Source organism: Passer domesticus, chromosome 6 (assembly GCF_036417665.1).
Source record: "Passer domesticus isolate bPasDom1 chromosome 6, bPasDom1.hap1, whole genome shotgun sequence".
Lineage (NCBI taxonomy): Eukaryota > Metazoa > Chordata > Aves > Passeriformes > Passeridae > Passer > Passer domesticus.
The window spans coordinates 70483003-70506979 of NC_087479.1; the positions used below are offsets into that span (position 1 = coordinate 70483003).

Genomic DNA, 23977 nt, shown 5'->3' on the forward strand with positions numbered 1-23977 from the left:
AAAGAATCTGGAAACCTTGCCCTGCTCCCTTCTGGAGCCCTGAGGGATCCCACAGGATCACTGTCATTGGGAGGAAGGAGCATTTAGCTTTCAATCTTCCTCCCGTGTGCAATGCCAGTGTGTCCTTCCGTGTGCTCTGTGCAGTCAAAGAGAAGAGCAGAGAGGGAAGGGGCCGGGCCCAGGGCTGTGCCCCGGGGCTGAGCCTTGTGGGCAGCCTGAGGATCTCCTGCAGTGCCACAGGAGCTCTTCTGTCCTGCCTTTCTTTGCAGCTGAACCTGCCGGTGAAGGTCCCACATCCAGGACTGAGGCTCTGGGCAATGCTGAGGGTAGGTCAAGGCCTTTCCCCTGGGAGAGCTGCCAGCTCAGAGCCCAAAGCTGGGCCAGGGAGGCATCGCTGCAGGTGCCAGCACAGAACCATGCACATGTGTGCCCGCGCCCTGCACGATCCCCTCACCGCTCCTGCAGCTCAGTTCTGCCCGTGCAGATCAGCAGAGATGGCAGAAGCTTCTGTGGCTGTTGAGTTACAGGTGTGTCTGCAGGGAGGAGATTCATACGTCCTTTGGTGGTTATTGCCAACAAGACCAGCCCCCATGGCAGGGGTGAGTAGTGTGTCCCTGCTGACCCCACAAGTTGAGCACTGCTTTTGTGGGATGCATTCCTGGGAAATGGAAATATTTTTCTCTAAGTTCCTCCAAAGAGGAAGATGCAAGACACAACAGAGAATATATCCCTGGACCCATCCAAACAGACGAGGCAAGTGCTGAAGAAAATGCTGCAGGGAGGACAAGGTGGGTGCATTTGCCTCATGCTTCCCCTGGGACTCAGCAGCCGGGGGCTTTGGGTGCACATCTGAACGCATGTTTCCCGGCACAGCGGGATGGGATCCATGGCCCATTCCCAATGAGGAATGTTTCCATCTGATCCAGCTGTCTCTTTTTCATTCTCCAGAAATGAAAGTAGAGCCAGTGGAGAAAGAAGCATTTCCCGGAGGAAGCAGTGATTCCGTACCAGCCTCTGCTCCAGGAAGGGAGGCCATGCCAGGCACAGGCACAGGAGGTAATTGCTGTGCCTCTGGGCCTGAGCCCTGCTGAGGCTTGAGCTGCCCTCTCTGCTGCCTGGCAGTGCGGGCACAGCCTGGATTGGACCGGCACAGCCCAGGGGAATTATCCCGAGCGGGCTCAGGGCACTCGGGTACTGAGCAGTCCTGCTGGGGTCCCTCCATGGGAGACATGTCTTGAAACCTGGCAGTGACTGCACAGGGTGCCCAGGGTGGGGAAAGGACAGAGGGGGAGAGCAAGGCTGCAGTGTGTCCTGAGAGGGCCTGGCTGTTTGCCCTTGGGATCTGGGGGGTCTCCCCACAGAAGGAGGGCAGGAGGGACAGAGGGAGGGATGGATAGCTGTGTCACTGCCTGCTGCAGTTTTCCCCGGGGTTTTAGAGAGGATTTCCTCTGTGTCTGAGGGAGAGAACACCGGGGCCCTGCGCTGCTCCAGTCACCCATCCCAGGGATGTTGCTGAGGGCAGGGAAAGAGTGTGGAAAGTGACCAGGAGGCAGCCCAGAGCTCCCCAGGCCCCTGTGCACCTTTGGCCATGTCCATTCACATCTGGCTCCCACGGCCTTACCCGACCCCCTTGCAGTGCCCAGTTCCCTGTGGCAGAAGGGGATCCCAGCACACCCTGGCAAGTGTTCTCATCTGTGTTCCGTTCTAGATGAGGTGTCTGGGAAGGCTTCTCCATCAGCTTGGATGAATAAAGTTTTGAAGCCCTTGGAGCCTCCTGCAGGTATGTTCTCAGTGTGCCACCAAGGAAGAATTGTAAACAAGCGGGCAGGAAGCAGGTGACAGAAGCTGCTGTGGCTGTTGTGTTACAGATGTGTCTACAGGGAGGACTTCTCCAGCTCCTACCTTGGATGTTGCACTCAAGCCCAGCTCCCATCACAGTGGTGAGTAGTGTGTCCCTGCTGACCTCAAAGGCTGAGCCTGGCTTTTGTGGGATCCATTCCTGGGAAATGGAAATATTATTCTCTAAGGTACTCCAACAGGGAAAATCCAAGATACAACAGATACGATATCCCTGGAACCATCCAAACAGATGAGGCAAGAGCTGAAGGAACGTCTGCAGACAAGACAAGGTGGGTGCATTTGCCTCATGTTTCCCCTGGGACTCAGCAGCCGGGGGCTTTGGCTGCACATCTGGACACGCCGTGCCCGGCACAGCAGGAAGGGATCCATGGCAGCCTCGCTGCCCCGCTGCTGCTTTCACGCCCTGCAGGGCTGTTTCCCAGCCTGGCCTGGCTGCAGCTTCTGCCCAGCCTCTGTAGGAAGGCATTTGGCATCAACTCACAGGCAGCCCAAACTGTAACACACCCTGAGATCCCCCACTATATCCAGCCCTGCAGATTAGGAAAAGGGTGGCTGTTTGGTGGTGGAAGTGCTCTCATCATGTCACTGTAATCTGGCCATTTTCCTGCTCCATAAATTTCACAAATATTACCTCTGATGCCACCACCCAAGTGGGGAACAGCTCCATCTGATGCAGCTGTCTCCCTTCCTTTGTCAAGAGATGGACATAGTGCTTCAGTGGAAGGTGGCATTTCCTGAAGGAAGCACTCCATCTTCAGTGCCAGCCCCTGCTGCAGGAAAGAAGGCGATGGCAGACAGGGGCACAGGCACAGCAGGTAATTGCTGTGCCAGGCTCAGCCCTGGCCGGGGCTGTGTGGCAGCAGCTCTTCCCCCAGGGCCTGCCCTTGCCCGACCCGGCAGCAGCCAAAGCTGGAGGCGCCTCGGCTTCCAGGCCTCTGGAGCTGGTTCAGAGCCCCCGGGGAAACGGGACTGGTACAGCAACGTCCCTGGCGCTGCAGCTGCTGCGGAGCTGGCCCTGAGTGCCCAGAGGCCCAAGGCACAGGAGCAGCTCCGAGCGGGAGCCCTGCTGCTAGCCCAGGGCCAGAGCCAGCCCTGGCACACAATGGAAACAGTTCTCATCTTGGTTTGCTTCCAGATTGGGATGCTGGGAAGGATTCTCCATTAGCCTGGCTCTCTGAAGTTGTGAAGCCCTCCGAGCATTCTGCAGGTATGTTCTCACTGTCCCACCAAGGCGTAATGTTTGACTGTCTGGTAAGAAGCAGGTGACAGAAGCTTCTGTGGCTGTTGTGTTACAGGCGTGTCTGCAGGGAGGACCTCACCAACTCCTACCTTGGATGCTGCACAAAAGCCCAGCTCCCATCACAGGGGTGAGTAGTGTGTCCCTGCTGACCCCTCAGGCTGAGCCCTGCTTTTGTGGGGTCCATTCCTGGGAAATGGAACTACTTTCTCTTAAGGTCCTCTGACAGGAGAGACCAAAGACATGGCAGGCAAGAAATTCCGGGACCCATTAGAAATCATGTGGCAAATGCTGAAGGAACGTCTGCAGACGAGACAAGGTGGGTGCATTTCCCTCATGCTTCCCCTGGCACACAGGAGCCGGGGGCTTTGGCTGCACATCTGGACACGCCGTGCCTGGCACCGCGGGAAGGGATCCATGGCAGCCTCGCTGCCCCGCTGCTGCTTTCACACCCTGCAGGGCTGTTTCCCAGCCTGGCCTGGCTGCAGCTTCTGCCCAGCCTCTGCAGGAAGGCATTTGGCATCAGCTGAGAGACAGCCCCAATTGCACCACAGGCCATGCCCACGCTCAGATCCCCTGCAATTTCCTGGTGTCCAGGCAGATCACATGTTGGGGCTGTTTGGGGAAGGAAGCAGCCTTGGGTTGTCCCAAAATCCTGGTTGTTTTCTGATCCTTATCCATTCCTTTCACAAGTGATGCCTCGTGAAATTGTCCCTTTCCCCATTCCCAGTCAGGAATGTTTCCATCTGATCCAGCTGTCTCTTTTCCATTCTCCAGAAATGAAAGTAGAGCCAGTGGAGAAAGAATCATTTCCCGGAGGAAGCAGGGGCTCCATGCCAGCCTCTGCTGCAGGAAGGGAGGCCATGCCAGGCACAGGCACAGGAGGTAATTGCTGTGCCTCTGGGCCTGAGCCCTGCTGAGGCTTGAGCTGCCCTCTCTGCTGCTTGGCAGTGCGGGCACAGCCTGGACTATAGCGGCACAGCCCAGGGGAATTATCCCGAGCAGGCTCAGGGCACTCGGGTACTGAGCAGTCCTGCTGGGGTCCCTCCTTGGGAGACATGTCCTGAAACCTGGCAGTGACTGCACGGGGTGTCCACGGTGGGGAAAGGACAGAGGGGGAGAGCAAGGCTCCAGTGTGTCCTGAGAGGGCCTGGCTGTTTGCCCTTGGGATCTGGGAGCTCTCCCAGCAGAAGGAGGACAGGAGGGACTGTAGGAGGGAGGGATGGATAGCTGTGTCACTGCCTGCTGCAGTTTTCCCCAGGGCTTTAGGGAGGATTTTCTGTGAGTTTGAGCGAGAGAACCCCGGGGCCCTGGGCTACTCCAGCCACCCCTCCCAGGGATGTTGCTGAGGGCAGGGAAAGAGTGTGGAGAGTGATCAGGAGCCAGCCCAGAACTCCCCAGGCCCCTGTGCACCTTTGGCCATGTCCATTCCCATCTGGGTCCCATAGCCTTACACGACCCCCTTGCAGTGCCCTTTTCCCTGTCGCATTAGGGGTTCCCAGCATGCCACAGATATGGTTCTGATCTCTGCTCCCTTTTAGACTGGAATCGTGACATGGGTTTTCAGGAAGTCCTGATGAAGGATGGTTTGAAGTTCCTGGAGGATGCTGGAGGCAAGTTTTCATTCTGCCTTTCCTGAGTGAATAATCAGGATCAGTGCAACAAAAGCTCATTTATAAACCATTTCCCTTAACATTATGTAAGGGCTGAAGGATTCTGAGAATCTTTCCCTGCTCCCTTCTGGATCCCTGAGGGATCCCACAGGATCACTGTCAGTGGGAGGAAGGAACATTGATCTTTCAGTCCTCCTCCCGTGTGCTGTGCCAGTGTGTCCTTCCGTGTGCTCTGTGCAGTCAAAGAGAAGAGCAGAGAGGGAAGGGGCCGGGCCCAGGGCTGTGCCCTGGGGCTGAGCCTTGTGGGCAGCCTGAGGATCTCCTGCAATGTCACAGGAGCTCTTCTGTCCTGCCTTTCTTTGCAGCTGAACCTGCCGGTGAAGGTCCCACATCCAGGACTGAGGGTCTGGGAGATGCTGAGGGTAGGTCAAGGCCTTTCCCCTGGGAGAGCTGCCAGCTCAGAGCCCAAAGCTGGGCCAGGGAGGCAGCGCTGCAGGTGCCAGCACAGAACCATGCACGTGTGTGCCCGCGCCCTGCACGATCCCCTCACCGCTGCTGCGGCTCAGTGGTGCCCGTGCAGATCAGCAGAGATGGCAGAAGCTTCTGTGGCTGTTGAGTTACAGGTGTGTCTGCGGGGAGGACTTCTCCAGCTCCAGGGCTGGATGCTTGGCCCCAACCCAGCTCCCATGGCAGGGGTGAGTAGTGTGTCCCTGCTGACCCCACAAGTTGAGCACTGCTTTTGTGGGATCCATTCCTGGGAAATGGAACTACTTTCTCTTAAGGTCCTCCAAAAGGGAAGACTCAAGATACTGCAGCCAAAAAGTCTCATGAGGCAGATGAATTCCTGACAGAAACACAGAAGGAAGCACCCGGAGGGCAAGGTGGGTGCGTTTCCCTCGTGCTTCCCCTGGGACTCAGCAGCCGGGGGCTTTGGCTGCACATCTGGACACGCCGTGCCCGGCACAGCAGGAAGGGATCCATGGCAGCCTCGCTGCCCCGCTGCTGCTTTCACGCCCTGCAGGGCTGTTTCCCAGCCTGGCCTTGCTGCAATTCCTCCCCAGCCTCTGCAGGATGGAATTTAGCATTAGCTGATAGGGTGCCCCAACTGTACTGTGGGCCTGAGATCCCCTGCCATTTCCCAGTCTCTGAGAAGATCAGGAGGTGCAGCTGTTTGCATAAGGGAGTGCACTGGCCCAGCCACAATTACCTGGGCTTTTTCCTGATCTTTACCTGTGACTTAGACAAGCATTGCCTCCTGAAGGTGCCACCTCCCCAGTGGGCAGTGTTTCCATTTGATCCAGTTGTCCCTTTTTCCCTTTTTCAAGTGATGGACCAAAAGGCTGTGCAGAAGGATGAGCACCCAGGGAGAAGCAGTGGCTCATTGGCAGCCCTAGCTGCAGGAAGGAAGGCAAAGCCAGACACGGGCACAGGCACAGCAGGTAATTGCTGTGCCGGGCTCAGCCCTGGCCGGGGCTGTGTGGCAGCAGCTCTTCCCCCAGGGCCTGCCCTTGCTCAGCCCGGCAGCAGCCAAAGCTGGAGGCGCCTCGGCTTCCAGGCCTCTGGAGCTGGTTCAGAGCCCCGGGGAAACGGGACTGGTGCAGCAACGTCCCTGGCGCTGCAGCTGCTGCGGAGCTGGCCCTGAGTTCCCAGAGGCCCAAGGCACAGGAGCAGCCCCGAGCGGGAGCCCTGCCGCCAGCCCAGGGCCAGAGCCAGCCCTGGCTCCTGACTGGGCAGGGGCTGCGCTGGGTCCTGACAGGGCCTGAGCCTGTCCCCTGGGGCTGGGGGAGCTGTCACGGGGCAGGGAGGGCCAGGGCTGGCAGTGGCTGCTCAGGGATGGCTTTGGCCCGTGTCCCTGGCAGCAGCCACTGCCCAAGCAGCTGCGCTGCCCCCGGGCTCTCCTCCCGGCCTGCTGGGCTTTGTTGGCTGGCACAGCCTGTGCCAAGGGCCGGCAAGGTGCCTGCAGGCCCCAGCTCTGGGGGAAACAGAGAACGTCCTGCCCATATCCACCGTGCTGCCAGCTCAGCAGTGCAGCACAGCACGGGCTCACGCTCCCCATTGCTCCCACAGATGCAGCCGGCACCACAAGACCTGTTCCCAATGCCCAGGATGACCTCGGAAGGGGTTTCTGTCAGGGAACCGGCTGCTGGCTAGGGTGTCTGGCAGGCATGCTTTATTTGGAGCTTGTCTTCATGTTGTTCTGCATTGGAATCTGGTATTCCTGGAACAGAAAACAGTGAGTGTTTTATTGCCTGCCCCCTCCAACAGCTTCTTTTCAAAGTCCAGCGTGGACAGGGAACATTCCCATTGAGGCTGCAGTGGAGTTGTGGCCAGTCCATGATTGTCCAAATAACTCTGCTGAGGGTTCTGCTGCTGCCCAGTGCTTCCATTGGCCTCTCAATTGCTGGGCCTTGTCCTGGGGGCCCCGCTGGGGCTGCAGCCAGTGCTGGCTCCCACTGAGGCTGCCTGGCCAAGAGCAGCCCCAGGGGCACAGGGCAGAGGCAGAGGGAGGTGGGGAGGAGAAAGAGCAGGGCCGAGGTTGCCCTTGAAAGGCAGAGGCGCTCTGGGGCCCGCTCCTGGCCAGGGACCCTGCCCAGAGCCGTGCCCTGCTGGCCGGGGCCTTGAGGGGCAGCTGTCCAGCTGGGCCCAGCTGTGCCAGCAGCTCCAGCCGTGCTGGGGAGCCTTGCCAGCTCTGGGCCCTGCTGTGCACGAGGGTCCCTGTGTGCCACTGGCAGCTGGGGCCTCAGCCACCTCCTCTCTGCACAGGAGCACCTCTGGACAGGAGTTGGAAGACGGTGGCTGCACCTCACACCAGACAGCGTGAGCAGCTCCTCCAGCAGCAGGAACAGCCCAGACAGCCCTCTCAAGTCTTTTGTGAAGAGGACCCCAGAACAACCGTCTACGAGGGAACCTCCTTTTACCCTGTAGATCCCACTGCCACCTGCTCTCCGCATGGGCCTCCCCAAGCTGCCTTCATCCCTTTTTTTATCTTTGTCTGTCCCATCCCAGCCAACTCGAGTACCTCTAGGGACCCCAGGACCAGCCTAGCACCCTCCAGCCCTTCCTGAGGCCAACACATCCCTCCCTCTGCCCCTGAGCCCCCTCGCCTTGCCCTCTAGGAATCACTGAAGGTGACACCCCCCCCACCCCCCCGGCTTGCAGGTTAGGCAATGGCCTATTCTTCTGTTTAAATAAAGAGAAGGATCTTTGTTCTGGTTGGAAAGCAAAACCAGTGAGAGACTCCAAGTCAGAAATACAATTTATTAGAAAAAGGGAAAAAAATCAAAACACATGCAATAATACAAAAGAAAAACCACTGACAGGCTCAGAATACAGCCTGCTGACACCCTGCTAGTTAGGGTGGTGGTAGCAGTCCAGATGAAATGGACTTGTGGAAGTGGTGATCCTGTAGAAACAATCTGGTAGCTCTCATCCTCTGGAAAAGCAGTGGGTAAAGGCGACGGTTCCTCTGGGAATCCAGTGGAAAGACTGCTTGTTGTGTCCCAAAACCCAGATTATATCCAGCTGGGGATGCTTAGCTCCTCCCCCATGGGCAGAGCATCTCACAGTGGGCTGATATCATTCTGCCTCATGCTGTGGGTCCTTGATTAGCCATGAAACAGAAATGGCTCTGGGAGGGAGTTATCTCTGACTCATGTGGCAAGACATTGATGGGCCCATTAACAGGATGATAAGGAAGAAACAATGCCCCTCCTGGTTTCAGCAGCTCTTGAGGATGGGAATAGAATCCATGTTTATACTGCAACCTAGGACAAGTGGTCACCCCAGTGTCCAGGTGGCAGCAGCAGCAAAGCCCACCCAGCACCAGCACTGACTGAGCTCCATGCCCAGGAGGAGCCGTGGATGGCCACGGTGTGGGCAGGCAGAAGCCAGGCCGGGGCTGCTGTTGAAATGGATTTTTTTGGGGGGGTTCAATTAAGTTAGCAATATGGACTAAGCATTTATATTTTAAATTGTAGAATTATGTGTTGAATTTTAACCTTTTACTTAAGAAACCTCTGCCAAGGTACAAAGGGCATAGGAAAATGCAAATTTCTGAAGCTTCTTGCTATGAAGGACAATACCAGTGTCATAAATAGGGCAGGAGATCTTTCTCCTTTTTAATGCCTTTATTAAAAAATTCAGCTCAGGTTGTGAAAACGACAGGTCGCCCGCACCCCCGCTGCTCCCAGGAGTGGCACGGAGGAGGAGGATGATGCAGCTGTGTCCGCTGGTATGCAGGCAGAGCTGGGGCTTCCATCCTCTAGGGAGTAGTGGGAATTCCGCTTCTTTGGTCTAACATTCCAGGTCCTCTTCCTAGCTGACATCCTTTCAGGTTAGGGTGAGGAGTAAAAAGGATCTTAGCAGATACTGGATTAAGTTCCTCATCTTTAGACATTACTTAGGTTTCATAATTCCATGTTGGCTTCTTGTTTTTAGTTTTTTTTTTCCTGGAAAATTGCAAACTGTGGTGAAATGCATTCTCATCTGCATACTAGCTCTGATGTCACCTCCCCCTGCTACCTTCAGGCTCCTGGGAAGCAGCAGGGGGACAATTGCGCTTGATTTCTAACCATTAACAGGTAATTGAAGAAAAACTATTAACAAGAGGTGATTGCAACATGAAGCTGGCAACAACAAATAGTCAACATTTCAACTCTCAGCAACTGGCCCAACCTGTTTAACTTTGCAGCCTTAAAAAAAAGTGGATAATTTGTGGGGGCGAACACACCAGGTGTGGAGACACGAGGGTTGACTCCATTTCAGAAGGCTGATTTATTATATATTCTATTAAAATAGTACATTAAAACTATACTAAAACAACAGAGAGGAAAAAATGACCAGAAGGCTACAAAGAAGAAGAACAGAATGGAATGCATAACAAAAATCTTGTGACTGCTCACAGGCTCAACACAGTTGACTGTGATTGGTCATCAAGTGAAAACAATCCACATGGACCAATGGAAGATGCACCTGTTGCATTCCATAGCAGCAGCTAGTTATTGTTTACATTTCTTTCCTGAGGCCCTCAGCTCCTCAGGAGGGGAAAAATCCTAGGAAAGGATTTTTAATAAAATATCATAGCTACAGATAACTTTTTTACTCATAACACCAGGAGCAGACCAGGGAATTCAGGAAACCTAGACTAAGGAGCTCCTCTGTCTCCAAGCTGATGGACAGAAGTGGTATGTATTCCTTTCCTTTTTTTAGGGTTGGCTACTGATAAATCACATAAGAGACGTCTTTGTGTGTAGTTTTGCACAAGCAGTTTGCAAGCAATCGTCTGCCAGGGAGAGGCCGGTGGTGGGGGGTCCCCAGCTGACAGAGCAGCTGGCGGAGCGTTGGTTTGAACTGTGATTGTGTATGGTTATCACGTCTGGATGTGCGTGCTTGTGTGTGTGTGTGGGTGTGAGTGAACGGTGAAACACGCTGGGGGGAGTGAGGTCTTGGTTTAGTTTCTCTGGTAACTGTTATGAATAGAATATTGTATTTTTTTTAGTTTCAGAGTTAAAAAAAAAAAAAAAGCAAGTCAAACCGGTCAGACTCCTTTAGGTTCGCTGCCAAAGAAAAGCTCTTCGAATACCTGTTAATGGCTGGTGATTAACTGATTGTTTCCCTGATGCTGGCCACTTACCAAAAAAAAAGACACCAGGACAGACCCCTCCGAGGTAAAGAAAATAGGAGTGACATCAGAGCCAGTATGCAAATAAGAAATGCAGTGCGCCTTGGGTTTTTACAGTTTTTACAAGAAAAACCCCTAAAATCACGAGCCAACAAGTGACTTAAGTGACGTCTAAGGATGGGAGCATAGTCCCGTACCTGCTTGGACCTTTTTATTTTCTCACCCTAACCTGAAAAGAAACTGATTAAAGAGACACCCCGGGTTTTTAAACAAACAAGCTACAACTCCACGACTCTCCTGTGAGGATAGAGTCCCCAGCTCTGTCTGCAGACCAGCGGACAAAACTGCATCATCCTCCTTCTTCGTGCCACGCCTGGGAGCAACGGCGGCGAGGGCACGACCTGTCAATTTCTCCCCACCTGAGCTGATTCTTCTTAATAAAGGCATTAAAAAGGAGAAAGATCTCCTGCCCATTTATTTCACTGCACACCTTGGGAGAGATCCCAAACCCTCTGCATGCCTCACACAGGATTCCAAATCCCTTGCATGACTTGAAGTGGACCCCAGTGCCCTCCATGCCTCAGAGGAAACCTAAAATATCCCTGGATGTGCTGCAAGGGACCCCAGCCCCTCGTGCACCTTACGGGGGACTGCAAAGCCCCCACGTGTCCTACAGGGAAGTCCAGGCCAGCTGTGCCGAGTGTTTCGACCTGGAAATAAAGTCTGGTTGCACCTGGGTTGTTGTGTCTCTGGGGCTGCTATCCAGCCCTGTCGGACCCTGAGGCCACACAGCCCTTCCCTTCCCTTCCCTTCCCTTCCCTTCCCTTCCCTTCCCTTCCCTTCCCTTCCCTTCCCTTCCCTTCCCTTCCCTTCCCTTCCCTTCCCTTCCCTTCCCTTCCCTTCCCTTCCCTTCCCTTCCCTTCCCTTCCCTTCCCTTCCCTTCCCTTCCCTTCCCTTCCCTTCCCTTCCCTTCCCTTCCCTTCCCTTCCCTTCCCTTCCCTTCCCTTCCCTTCCCTTCCCTTCCTTCTGGCCCTGGCTGAGAGCAGCAGACCCTGTGCAGCACCCTGCATTGGTGATGGCCCATCAATTAGGTCCTATCAAGTGTGTGTTAATTAGGGAGAAGCTTTGTTTTGCCTGCTGACATTGCCGGTCAGGCTGTGTCCCTGGAGATACTCTTGATGGCTTCCCTCTTTTCCTGGGCATGGCACTGGAGGAGGTCTGGGCCCAGATGATCCCACGGAAGGAAATGTCCCTCAGCCCAGGGACGCTCAGCATGGGCTGCCCCATCCCCTCGGGGCCCCACCGCTGGTCGCAGCAGCCCCTGCCTGGCTCCTGCCTGCCCACACCATGCCCATCCCCAGCTGCCCCTGGGCACGGAGCTCAGCCAGTACTGGTGCCAGGTGGCCTTTGCTGCTACTGCCATCAGAGACTGGGGTGACAGCTCCATCTCTTTATTGAAAGGGAAGAGGTGATTTTGGAAGCTCTCCAAGAGTGCTAACTTGAGCACTTCTAAATCCTGTTCTAGGGCTGCCCACCTTCAGCCCTGCATGGAGTGCTGGGCCTGTCGCCTCCAAGCACCACAGGGGTTGGAGGGGCAAATATACACTCATCAGACTCATAATCAGACTCAGAGCTGCTGCTATTGCTCTTTTGGCTGTAGAGGTCTCGTGACCAGCCACCAACTTTCAGCTTTTCTTCAAGGTGGTGCCTGTGAAGAGAGGAGGTGGCCGAGGCCCCAGCTGCCAGTGGCACACAGGGACCCTCGTGCACAGCAGGGCCCAGAGCTGGCAAGGCTCCCCAGCACGACTGGAGCTGCTGGCACAGCTGGGCCCAGCTGGACAGCTGCCCCTCAAGGCCCCGGCCAGCAGGGCACGGCTCTGGGCAGGGTCCCTGGCCAGGAGCGGGCCCCAGAGCGCCTCTGCCTTTCAAGGGCAACCTCGGCCCTGCTCTTTCTCCTCCCCACCTCCCTCTGCCTCTGCCCCGTGCCCCTGGGGCTGCTCTTGGCCAGGCAGCCTCAGTGGAAGCCAGCCCTGGCTGCTGCCCCAGAGGGCTCCCCAGGACAAGGCCCAGCAATTGAGAGGCCACTGGAAGCACTGGGCAGCAGCAGAAGCCTCAGCAGAGTTATTTGGACAATCATGGACTGGCCACAACTCCACTGCAGACTCTCTGGGAATGTTCCCTGACTATGAGCAGCCTTTAAAGGAAGCTGTTTGAGGTGGAGAATCGCAAAACACTCACCATTTTCTCGTCCAGCAATACCAGATTCCTGCACAGCACATCATCAGGCACAGTGCCGCACCAGCCACAATGGCCATCAACTTAATCAAACAAGGTGTTCCCCAGCAGAAAACTCTTCTCATGCTTTTCCAGATGATGTCAGAATGTGTTGAGGTGCTGGCTGCATCTGTGGGAGCAATGGGAAGCATGAGCCTGTGCTGAGCTGCACTGCTGAGCTGGCAGCGCCGTGGATACGGGCAGGACGTTCTCGCTCCCTGTTTCCCCCAGAGCTGGGGCCTGCAGGCACCTTGCTGCCCCTTGGCACAGGCCTGCTCAGTACCCAAACCCCTGAGCCTGCATGCCATAATTCCTCTATGCTGTGCCCTTCTGCTCCAGGCAACACTTGTCAAAGACATGGATAAGGAGAATGGCCAGGGTTTTGGAGCTGCTCCAGGGCCCTCTCTCCTGCACAGAGCGGCCCCTCCAGATGTGCACAGAGACTGGGAAATAGCAGGGGATCTTAGGGTGTGCATGGCCTGTGGTGCATGGATGCCTTCCCGCTGTGCCGGGCATGGCGTGTCCACATGTGCAGCCAATGCCCCCGGCTGCTGAGTCCCAGGGGAAGCATAAGGGAAATGCACCCACCACGCTGGCTTTCCACATCACGCAGGAGTTTTTCCAGATGTTTGGATTCCTCCAGGGATGTACGAGCTCCTGTAGGTTTCTTCTTCCGTCTTGGAGGACCTTAAGAGTAATATTTCCGTTTCCCAGGAAAGGATCCCACAAAACGAGGGCTCAGCCTGTGGGGTCAGCAGGAACAAACTACTCACCCCTGTGATGGGAGCTGGGCTTGCATGCAACATCCACCAAAGGACCTGGGAAAGTCCTCCCTGCAGACACATCTGTAACACAACAGCCACAGAAGCTTCTGCCGTCTCTGCTGATCTGCACGGGCACCGCTTAGCCGCAGGAGCGGTGAGGGGATCGCGCAGGGCGCGGGCACACACGTGCATGGTTCTGTGCTGGCACCTGCAGCGATGCCCCCCTGGCCCAGCTTTGGGCTCTGAGCTGGCAGCTCTCCCAGGGGAAAGGCCTTGACCTACCCTCAGCATTGCCCAGAGGCTCAGTAATGGACATGAGCTGGGAAGCTGCACCACCTTCACCAGCAGGTTCAGCTGCAAAGAAAGGCAGGACAGAAGAGCTCCTGTGGCACTGCAGGAGATCCTCAGGCTGCCCACAAGGCTCAGCCCCGGGGCACAGCTCTGGGCCTGGCCCCTTCCCTCTCTGCTCCTCTCTGTGGCTGCACAGAGCACACGGAACGACACACTGGCATTGCACACAGGAGGAAGATGGACAGCTAAATGCTCCTTCCTCCCACTGACAGTGATCCAGTGGGATCCCTCAGGGCTCCAGAAGGGAACAGGGCAAAGTTTTTAGAATCTTTCCACTCTGACTTAACCTTAACAAAAATGGCCCATGAGTGAGCTTTATCCACATGGACACTGATTATTCTGCCAGTAAAAACGGAAATGCAGAACTTGCCTCCAGCATTCTCCAAGACATTCAAAGTGTCATTAACCAGGACTTCCAAGTCATGTAAGTCGTGATCCAAATCTAGAAGGGGGCAAACACCAGAACCACTTCTGTGTGTGCTGGGATCCCCTTCTGCCTTAGGGAACCGGGCACTGCAAGGGCGTCGGGTAAGGCTGTGGAAGCCGGATGTGAATGGACATGGCCAAAGGTGCATGGGGGCCTGGGGAGCTCTGAACTGGCTCTGGTCACTCTCCACCCTCTTTCCCTGCCCTGTGTAAGATTCTGGGACAGGAATGGGAAATGGGGCTACCCAGGGCCCCTTGGGACACTCTCCCTCCCACAGAGGAAACCCTCCCTAATGCCCTGGGCAAAACCATCCCCAGCGCTTCCCAGGGAGCAGGGAGCGCTGTCCCGGGAAAGGGCAGCCAGGCTGCCGGCTCACCTGCTCCCCGCGCTTGCAGCGGAGCAGCCTGGGCAGCCCTGGCAGGCAGGGCCACGGCCAGGAGCAGCAGGAGTAGGAGGCGCAGAGCAAGGGCCATGTTGCCTTGCCCTCTGCCAGTCCCGCAGCTCTTATTGCCACCGCTGTCCTGTCACCACTGTCCCAACCTCAGCACCGCTGCTGCCACCGCTGCTGCTGCCGCAACAGTTGTGCTCAGGGACTGACTGCTGGCTCCTTGTGCTGCTGTGCAACCACGGGGCTCTGGCACCTCTGGCACCTCTGTGACCTCAGGGCCTGCTGAGAGCTCAGCCTGTTGTGACCCCAGAGCCCTTCTGTGACCTCATGGCCTTAGCTGTACCCCCAGAGTGTGCCCCCATCTGTATGAATGGACTGCCCTGATTGTTTTGCTTTATCAGAGTTCCATTGCTCAGAAAAACCTTATTTTTCACCTGCTGACATTGCTGGTCAGGCTGTGTCCCTGGAGATGCTCTTGATGTCTTCCCTCTTTTCCTGGGCATGCCACTGGAGGAGGTCCAGTCCCAGATGGTCCCATGGAAGGAAATGTGCCCTCAGCCCAGGGATGCTCAGCATGGGCTCCCCCATCCCCCCGGGACACCTGTTGAGACAGGAGGTGGCTCAGGCCCCAGTTGAAGCTGGCACACAGAGACCCTCCTGCACTGCAGGAGATGCCCACCATGCTCAAAGTTTGCCTCTGAAGACAGAGAGGTGAGCTTGTGAGACATCCCAGAAAATATCAGGGAAAAGGTTTTAAGTTGGTTGTTGTCACTAGGTACAAATCTCCAGTGAGAAAAGAGCCTCTCCAGTACACTGGGTGTCTTGTCATGACTTCATTCTTCTTAGAGCGAATATTACCAATTAAATGCAATTTTATTTTTTATTCTACAAGTGTAAAAGTGTTCTAAATTTTTCTAATTCGAAAAGTATTTTGAAGAATCCTAAAGGACAATAGAAAAATGTAAGAAATATTTGGGGATTTTTTTCCTATGAAAAATAATGCTGAATATTTCTAAAAATTTCTAATATGTCAAAATGTAAAACAAAGACAAAATGGGGTCGCTTTTTCTCAGGAGTCCTATATGTGGTTGCTGGCTGCCCCTCCTGGCTGTGCCAGACAATCAGCTCAGCCAGTGCTGGTGGTAGCTCACAGACACCTGAGCTGAAGCCCAAAGATGTTGCTGGGCTCAGGCCCTTCCCTGGCAGGAGGGCCACAGCATCTGTCCTGGCTGGACACCAGGGCCAGCACCTCTGGGGACAGAGGCTCCTGTTCTGGGTGATGGTGGCAGCAGCATGTGCCCAGCAATAAGCTGGTCATGCAGCCATGGCAGGGACAAGGGGCACTGGCAAGGAGATGCAAGATGACAGGTCCAGTTCTCCATGACTGAGGCCTTTGGCCGGTCTTGTGAAGCTGCAGAGGTGCTCCTGTGGAGAGAGGAGGTGGCTGAGGCCCCAGCTGCCAGTGGCACACAGGGACCCTCGTGCACAGCAGGGCCCAGAGCTGGCAAGGCTCCCCAGCACGGCTGGAGCTGCTGGCACAGCTGGGCCCAGCTGGACAGCTGCCCCTTATTGCTGGATCTGGATCTATGTAGAAATCACAAACAGGACAGTACTACTCAGGAATGTGCCTTGAGCAGTTTCATTTTCCAGCATTAGTCTTATTATATGGTTATGACAATGGGAAGATGCAAGCATCTCACAACCCAAGCAGCAGACCAAGAACTTAATGTTGCAACTTACTTTAAAAGTTTCCTGGCCAATCACAAAACCCAAAACCTATTGACATTAGTTCCATCCAATTACTATAAGCACACATTCCTTTGGTTAAAATAATGCTTGCTTATTTGATATACAATATCTGCTTAAAATACAATGCACAGAGCTTCATTATTATTAGCTTAGAACTTCCTCACGTTCAACTAGATAGACTTTTCTGCAGGTTAGGGAGTTGTTTTAGACAAGTGTTAATACATAGACCATTGCTCTCTAAGTCTTTACTTGCCTACTTCTTATACAATTTTTCTGCTGGGAAATCTTATGATTACTTTTTAGCTGTAATTGCAGTTCTGCTGTCACTGAGGCTTGCCTTTTGCAGCTTTCCCAAAACCCTCAGATTTCATGGATTCCCACAATTCCCCCTCTTGGTTCAACTAAAAAGAAACTTTCCTAACTGTCTCCTTTATTAACTCCCTTGCGTTTTGTAGCTTTAATATATCTGCTTGTTACTTGCTTAAAGCTTCCTTTTTGCTCACATTAAGTATTGCTATATTACAACACAGCAATTTTAATGCTGTGAAAGTCCAGTCGGTTCAAAGGGCATAAGTCATGTCTGATAACAATTACAAGTCATTGTTCAAAAAATCTCGCCTGTTCTAAGGTTTTAATTCAAAACCTTTTTCTATGGCTATACCTTCATCTACCATCTCTGTAAGATTTGGAGAACTTTCTGTGAATCTATTTCCTACTTTTTTCTCTTGTATGACAAAAACTTCTTTGATAGTTTTCTCCATCATTTGTCGCACAGAAGTCTGCAAGGTGTCACTACTAGTATGGCCACCAAAACACTCCGCACGTATAGACCTATCTTACAGAGTTCCCTTAGCCAAGGTGCAAAGCTCCATTCTTGGAACAAATCATCTAACTATGACAGACCATCTTCTTTAATTTGAGCTGTCAAATCTTTCAGCTTTTGTATGCTGTTTGGATGGATTCAGAATGCTCTGACAGGATCATGCAACAGAATCCTTCAAATTCCTCACAACCGTGTCCATGTGCCAGTAAAAGAAAATCCACTGCTGCTCTGTTTTGAAGGGTAGCATGTCTAACACTATAAACATCTGTCAGCATATCACTGATTACAGTGGATGTGGCATTAGTTTCTTTACTCAGCCAACATTCAACTCCATCTCATTGTTTCAATGCCCTTGCTGAAGCCATTTGGGGTAAAAACAAACCTGCTGAAACCCTTTTTAGCATCATTCTAAGGCATGAAATCACTCTTACAATTCTCATCATAGTGATGAGCGGATCTTGTTCCCCTATGTTTCTTCTTAATGACTGCTTTAGCAGTAGGTGCTATCACAGTGAGCATTCCAATGCTACATGGGCCACCTTCAAGGCGTGATGGAAAGCCTTGCCAAGCCCTATCTCCACAAATGAGCCCATATCCTTTTGGCAATTGTCAAGGACATTGGTCAGCCTCGGAAAGCACATCCCAACTGTCTGAATCACTACACTAAAAACTTGAATTTCTGTATGCAAAATAATGGGGACTAACATTGTACTTTGGAAGGTCGCCTTCGGGTCAGTAGCTGTCAACGTAAGGCAAAAGTCCATTGTGAAAGAACCAAGGATTTCTAATTCTTGGGGTTCAGACACTGCTTTGGGAAGTTCCTTGGCCCAAATGTTCCAATTCAGTACAGGATTGCTCTCATTGTCAATTTCACTAGGCTTACTATTAAATTGTTTTTCAATCAAAGGCAAATCCTTTACTGGCACACCAACTGGACAGGTTTTCTGCTTCTGAATTAGACAAGCATATGATATCTGAGCCTGTTGCCTTGGCTAAGGTCACCCAAACATTTGTTTTTAGTTGTTCTACAGGTAAATTTGCACTACAAGAAACAATTAAAACCAACTAACACTAGTGTATCACTCAATTTCGTTCCATCCTTTTAGTGAGCATATTTTTGGCAAAAGATCTTCCTATATATCTCAATTTAAAAACTTTGCTTTTGACCTTTAAAAAGAATTTCACCTTTGAAAATCCAGTAGAGGGGGATCTATAATGTAACAAAACAAAACCCACACTTTTGCCAAAAAGATTCTACGAAACACACAACTGACACATTGATAAATAGCATAAAATCAGACTTTGCAGGTTCCAGGGATGAACAAGGAATGCCAGGCGTGGCCCATGATGCCTCTGTTGGGCTCACGTCTGCGTACTCGCTTCCACGGCCTTGGACTCGCCAACACGTTCTGGGGTGCGATACGGTTTGACGTTTTTGGCTGGGACCCACTTAATTCCTGCACCTGTAGAGACAGGAGCACACCCTTTGCCCCAAGTGGTTAAGCCAAAAAGACCTCCAATTTGTCCAGTCTCAGGGTTTCTAATTAAAACAGGGGGATTTTCTTTCCGTTTTATCTGTCTATTATTTGAAAAATGCCTAAAAATTGGTGGATCGGGTTCTGCAACAGAGCTGTTTAAAAAATTCAAAACATAGAAAGCTTTGTTCAACCTCATCTGTGGTGTGACCTCTAATCCCCCTTCTGTCGATGAAGAATATGTTTTAATGTTTGATGTGTTGTCTCAATAATTGCTTGACTTGTGGGAGAATGAGGAATACTAAAGTTGTGATGAACACTTAAATTTTTTAAAATGTGGCTAATTTTTGAGATCTATGTGCAGAACTATTGTCAGTTTTTCCTTCTTGGGGTACACTTAATGAAGCAAAAGCTTGCAAAAAAGGTTGACAGGCATGATTACATGTTTTACTTTTGTGAGCAGAAGTAAAAACTGTGCAAGAGAACATGTCTACTGAAACATGTATATTTTTAAATGTACCAAAGGAAGGATATTTAGTGGTATCCGTTCGCCATAACTGCAGGCTTTGTAAGCTTTGTGGGTTGACTGCTCTTGTAGAAACAGGAGGCTGCACAAGCTGACTGAGTGTAAGTACTGACGATAGCCTTAGCTTCACTTTTGGAAATCTGAAACATTTGCACAAGTGCTTGTGCGTTTTGGTGAAAAAAGGCATGACTCAGTTTTGCTTATTCAAAAATGTTTGGTAAAGTGTTTGAAATAACCATTGTCAGGTTTTGTGCTCCTGCGTTTCCTTTCACTAAAAATCTAGGAAACAAGGAATGAGACCTAATGTGAGAAACAAAATATGGATTAGTTCTAGATTGCAAAGTTGTATAAAGACATGAAAGCCAACCATATAAAGTGTCATTATTAACATTCTTTAAACTGATCTTTCTATTCTTTTAACTACATTAGCAACAAACCATCTTTTGGAACTGATCTTTCTATTCTTTTAACCACATTAGCAACATAAGCAGAATCTGTGATTAAATTAAAAGGTTTTAGAAAGAGATGAAAAGCCTAAACTACAGCAGCAAGCTTAACAATTTGAGGAGATCCTTCTACTATTGCAATATCTGATTCTTAAATTTTAGTTGTTTGGTTCAACTAAGTTACAACTGACTTGTGCCTTTTGCTAGATTTGTTAGTGAAAAGAGTTATTGCGTTCAAAGCTTCTTTGCCTAACATAGGTTTCTCTCTCCAACTCAATTTTGCTTGCGATAATTTGTGAGCTGGGTAATGAACACAACAAATACTTGGAAAATTTAACAATGCATATTGCAAATCATCAGAATTTTACATTGCCTAATTAAGATTTTATTTTTCCAATGGTAAATAGAAAACTAAAATTCTTGACCTGCTAAACTTACAATTTTATTCTGGCTTTCATTACAATTTGTGCTATTATCTCTAAAACTGGAAAAAGAGTCTTTGGAAACTTGTAGGGAAGAAAGACTTATTTTATTATCAACAAAGGATCTCTCTTAGAAGAGTCTCATCAAAAGATGAGGCTACAAAGTTGCATTTTTTCCTCTCAAAATTGCAAAAAAGTAAGGTTTTCTGGAATACAGAGATGATCTTGTCGTCTTTGGAGAGCTTCTATGACTTTGTTAAGGCCTGCAAGAGCTTCAGGTGTTAGAGTTTTAGGAGAATTGATGTCACAGCTTTGTCTCCTCAGTAAATTAAAAAGTGGTCTCAGTTCATCACTGGTAATTCTCAAATCAGTCTTGACCTAAGTGATTTCTCTTAGAAGTTGTTGTAAATTTTGTAGGTTGCTGATACTGGTCTGGAGCTGTGTCTTTTGTAATGTTTTTTTCAGTCATTTTCCATCCTAGATACTTCTAGGGTGGAACTTCTTGAATTTTGGTCATAGAAATTTCAACTCCAGTATTTTGGATTTCAGTAACAACACTAGCACGAGTTTGTTTTCTCCTTGGCTGCATTGTAGTTGTGATGAGCAAATCATCTATCTAGTGTAGAGTAATGGATCTTGGATGCTTCTGTTGACCTGGAGACAAAACTTGTGCAACAAAATATTGACAAATTATAGGCAATTATTTTATTCTTTGAGGCAATGATTTCTGGTGGCATCTCTGGATGGGTTCTCTTCGATCGATGACTGACTGGAACTGAAAAGACAAATCTTGGAGCATCACTAGGATGATGTGGGATGTGGAAAAAACAGTTGTTTAAGTCAATGTCAACAAGAGGCCAGGGTTTTGGGATCATTGATAAAGAAGGAAGTCTAGGCTGAAGAGGTCTCATGTCTTCAATTACTTTATTGATCTTCTTTAGGTCATGAAGCAACTTCCAGGATTGTCCGATGTCTTCTTGTGGTTGACAAATACTGGTGAATTTCAGGGACTGTTTGTGGATGTGATGTGACCTTGCTGTAACTGTTCTTTTACTAATCTTTTAAGGATATTTAATTTTTTCTCAGTTAAAGGCAATTGATCAATCTCTATAGGATGATCAGTTTTTTAGTTCAGCTTTAAAGTGGCAGGTTTTGGTGTGGTTTCCATCACAGGCTCACTTTTAGTTTTGCTCCCTGTTGGGACAGGATGTCTCTCCCCCAGACACTGAGAGGCTTCTGAACAACAAAAGGATGCACCGTGGCTGTTTGTCCTTCAGGACTTTTAATGTTAATCAGGGATGCACTTTGCAAACACGCAGTAGCACCTCCAGTCCCTGTGAGGGAACTTGCAGGAGCTACCAAAGTGCAATCACTGGGCCAAAACACGTGAGAAATTACAGTGACATCTGCACCAGTACCTGGCATGCCTGTAATGGAAATTGTTTTACCACGGTGAGTCAGGCTGCAAGTCAATTTTGGTTGGCTGTGGTCTAAAGATTGCACCCAAAAGACCTCAGGACCTGAGTTCCAAATGGCACAGACAGAATTGAATTCTCTGGAAAGTTGTTTTGCTTGGATGTATTCATGGGTAAAAGAAATGCAATAGCTATAGGTGTTTTTGGTGGAATTACTATAGGAACATTAAGTGCAAGAGCTAAAATTACTAGCTCTTTCTTACAATTTACTGAAACAACAGCTGGATGCACTGAAAGTCTGAAAATTTTGGTGCTGGCCTTGCCTATAATTAAAAGATCTTGTCTTAGTTGAAAAAAACCTGATAATTCCAGTAGAAATACTTTCATAACAAAATTTATTTAAAAGCTGTATTAATTTTGAGGAGGCCAATTCAAACCTTCTGCTTGAGGGTATTGAGCTGGGACCATTTGAGGAATGGTTGACTGCGGAATAAATGATGGAGGTACCAATGCCACTTGGCTGGGTAATTGACTGTCAGGAGGTACCACTGCTTGTGTCAAGGGGTGGTGCTAATCCACGCTCTTTTTAGAGTTTATCCACGATCTTTTTTGAGTTTAACGACAAAGGTTTGCCATCGATGTCAAACTGAGAGTGTCAGTGCTTAGCAAGATGCTTCCCTTTCCAACATTGAGGGCAAATAGAAAGTTGTTTAGGTTGGAATGTTTTTGTAGGACAATATTTTTTAATGTGACCTGTTTTACTACAAGCAAAGCAAGAAATTTTTTTTATCAGAGTCCAACAGTAAAGTGCCAACAGATTTGGACAAAATTTTTGTTTGTGCTTCTAGGGCTTTTTCAAGCTTTTCCATTTGTTGTCTCAAATTTTCTCTTAAAGGTTTTCCTAAATTATCTCCCAATGTTTTTCTAGACTATTCTTGCGATTCTGCAATCTGCTTTCCAAAAGCACTGACTTGTACATTAGCCAGATGTTATGGAGAGGTGAGCTTACTGCCAGCTGTTAGCATCTGTGTTACACTTGGAGGCTGATCAGGTACAGTTAAAATAATTTTTTTACATTCTTCGTTAGCATTGACAAAAGCAAGGTTTTGAATAAAACAGAAATGAGTTTGTTCACCTGGACACTGTTTTTCAACAGCTTGGGTAATCTATCTAGGAAAGAACTAAAGGGTTCTAAATCAGTTTGTTTGATAGTAGGGTAAGCATTTACATGGGTACCAGCTGGCTCAACTGCAAGGAAAGCTTTTCTAGCAGCATTTTTAATATCTGTGACTACAGGCTGAGGCAATTCTACAGCCTGATTTTCTGGTCTGTGGAAAGTTGGATCACTTGCTAGTTGGGCATATAATATCTATATTCTCCTAAGGAGTATTGTTATATTTTTCAACTGATTTATTAAGAAGATTTTTTCCATTGTAATTCCCATAAAAGATATTGTGAATTGGTTCAGATCAAGGAAGCTACATTTTGACAATCAGCAGGGACTAAAGTAAAAGAATTAAATATACTTTTCAAGACATTCTTAAAATAAGGAGAAGAGAACCTACATTCTTTCAAAGCTTGACGGAGTTCTTTTATATCATGGTGAGAATGAGTTTCATAGCATGGATTTACATCATTATGACTATATCCTGCAGGTTAAGGCAAGGAGCTGTTTATTTGAGTCTAAATTTTTTCTAAACTTTGACTAATATTAGATGAATTGGGTAGTTGAAGTGGAAGGTTTCCCTCTGATTTAGACTGTGTGTGGTTTCTGCCTCTCATCACTCCTGTATCTGATACAGAAGAACAGGTAGTGTTGTCACAGCAATCAGCTGTCTCAGGAACCTTGCCAAGAAGCTCCAAGTTCTTGGCAGAGGTGTCGCCCTTCCCGGGAGCCCTGCCAGGAAGGGTGGAGGAGGAGAGCTCTACATTTTTAACACACCCCCCACCTCCCTTCCCCTGCCCGCTGCTGGAGGTAGCGGCCGAGGAATGTGTTGTATTGGTTAGAGGAAGAAAGCTAGAGCTTGCTAAATCACATCTCAATTCACTAAATTGGGGTTTTTAGATTCATACAAATCAAGCTGCGCTAGAGCTGTAGATCCCAAATTTGTATTTGTGACACTTTGCAATGAGCTGTTACAGGTTCCACACCGCATCCCCACCCACAGGGACTCAGCTGGAAAACTCTCAGGTCTGAGCTGCGATCTCAGCATGCTTTCCCCCCCGCCCAACCCCCAGTAACAAACGAGAGAGGTTTCAAGGCTCCTAATGAACTCTTTGTGTTTGGACAGAAACTTTCCTGAGCTCTCCCGCCTCCACCCCATCCATCTCTCTGGGCAGAGCCATCCCAGCTCTGCTTGACTCTTGGCTGCCTCCCGCTGCTTCTGTTTGTCCCCCTGCCTGCTTCCCTGCAGGCAGAGCTAAATCTAAAGCCCCCCCCACTAGCTGTAACCAGAGTCTGGGGTGCTTAAAGCGGCAAAAACTCTGGAAGAGGCTTGGTGAAGGAATCTCTATGAAAAGAATTCTCAGAACTGCAAAACAATCTGCCCGCCTGAGCCTGATCTGAGGGAATGACTTCCCAGGAAGA

At 50.2% G+C, this 23977-nt stretch overlaps 1 protein-coding gene and 1 long non-coding RNA gene across 2 annotated transcripts in view; one reads left to right on the forward strand and one right to left on the reverse strand.

The window, feature by feature from the left end:
• The window catches only part of LOC135302353 (uncharacterized), a 65169-nt gene that overhangs the window by 627 nt on the left and 40565 nt on the right, over positions 1-23977 (forward strand). Inside the window, exons 3-16 of the mRNA XM_064422723.1 lie at positions 270-326; positions 528-599; positions 687-788; positions 949-1056; positions 1709-1780; positions 1869-1940; positions 2028-2129; positions 2559-2675; positions 2996-3067; positions 3156-3227; positions 3315-3416; positions 3875-3982; positions 4639-4710; positions 5076-5093. Coding sequence (XP_064278793.1) covers positions 270-326; positions 528-599; positions 687-788; positions 949-1056; positions 1709-1780; positions 1869-1940; positions 2028-2129; positions 2559-2675; positions 2996-3067; positions 3156-3227; positions 3315-3416; positions 3875-3982; positions 4639-4710; positions 5076-5093 — 1146 coding nt within the window. The remainder of the gene's footprint in view (positions 1-269; positions 327-527; positions 600-686; positions 789-948; positions 1057-1708; positions 1781-1868; positions 1941-2027; positions 2130-2558; positions 2676-2995; positions 3068-3155; positions 3228-3314; positions 3417-3874; positions 3983-4638; positions 4711-5075; positions 5094-23977) is intronic.
• LOC135302223 (uncharacterized) lies at positions 12572-13756 on the reverse strand. Its single transcript, XR_010363921.1, has 4 exons — positions 13651-13756; positions 13378-13449; positions 13193-13291; positions 12572-12734 (listed from the first exon to the last, which is right to left on the reverse strand). It is a non-coding gene; the product is annotated as an uncharacterized LOC135302223 (long non-coding RNA).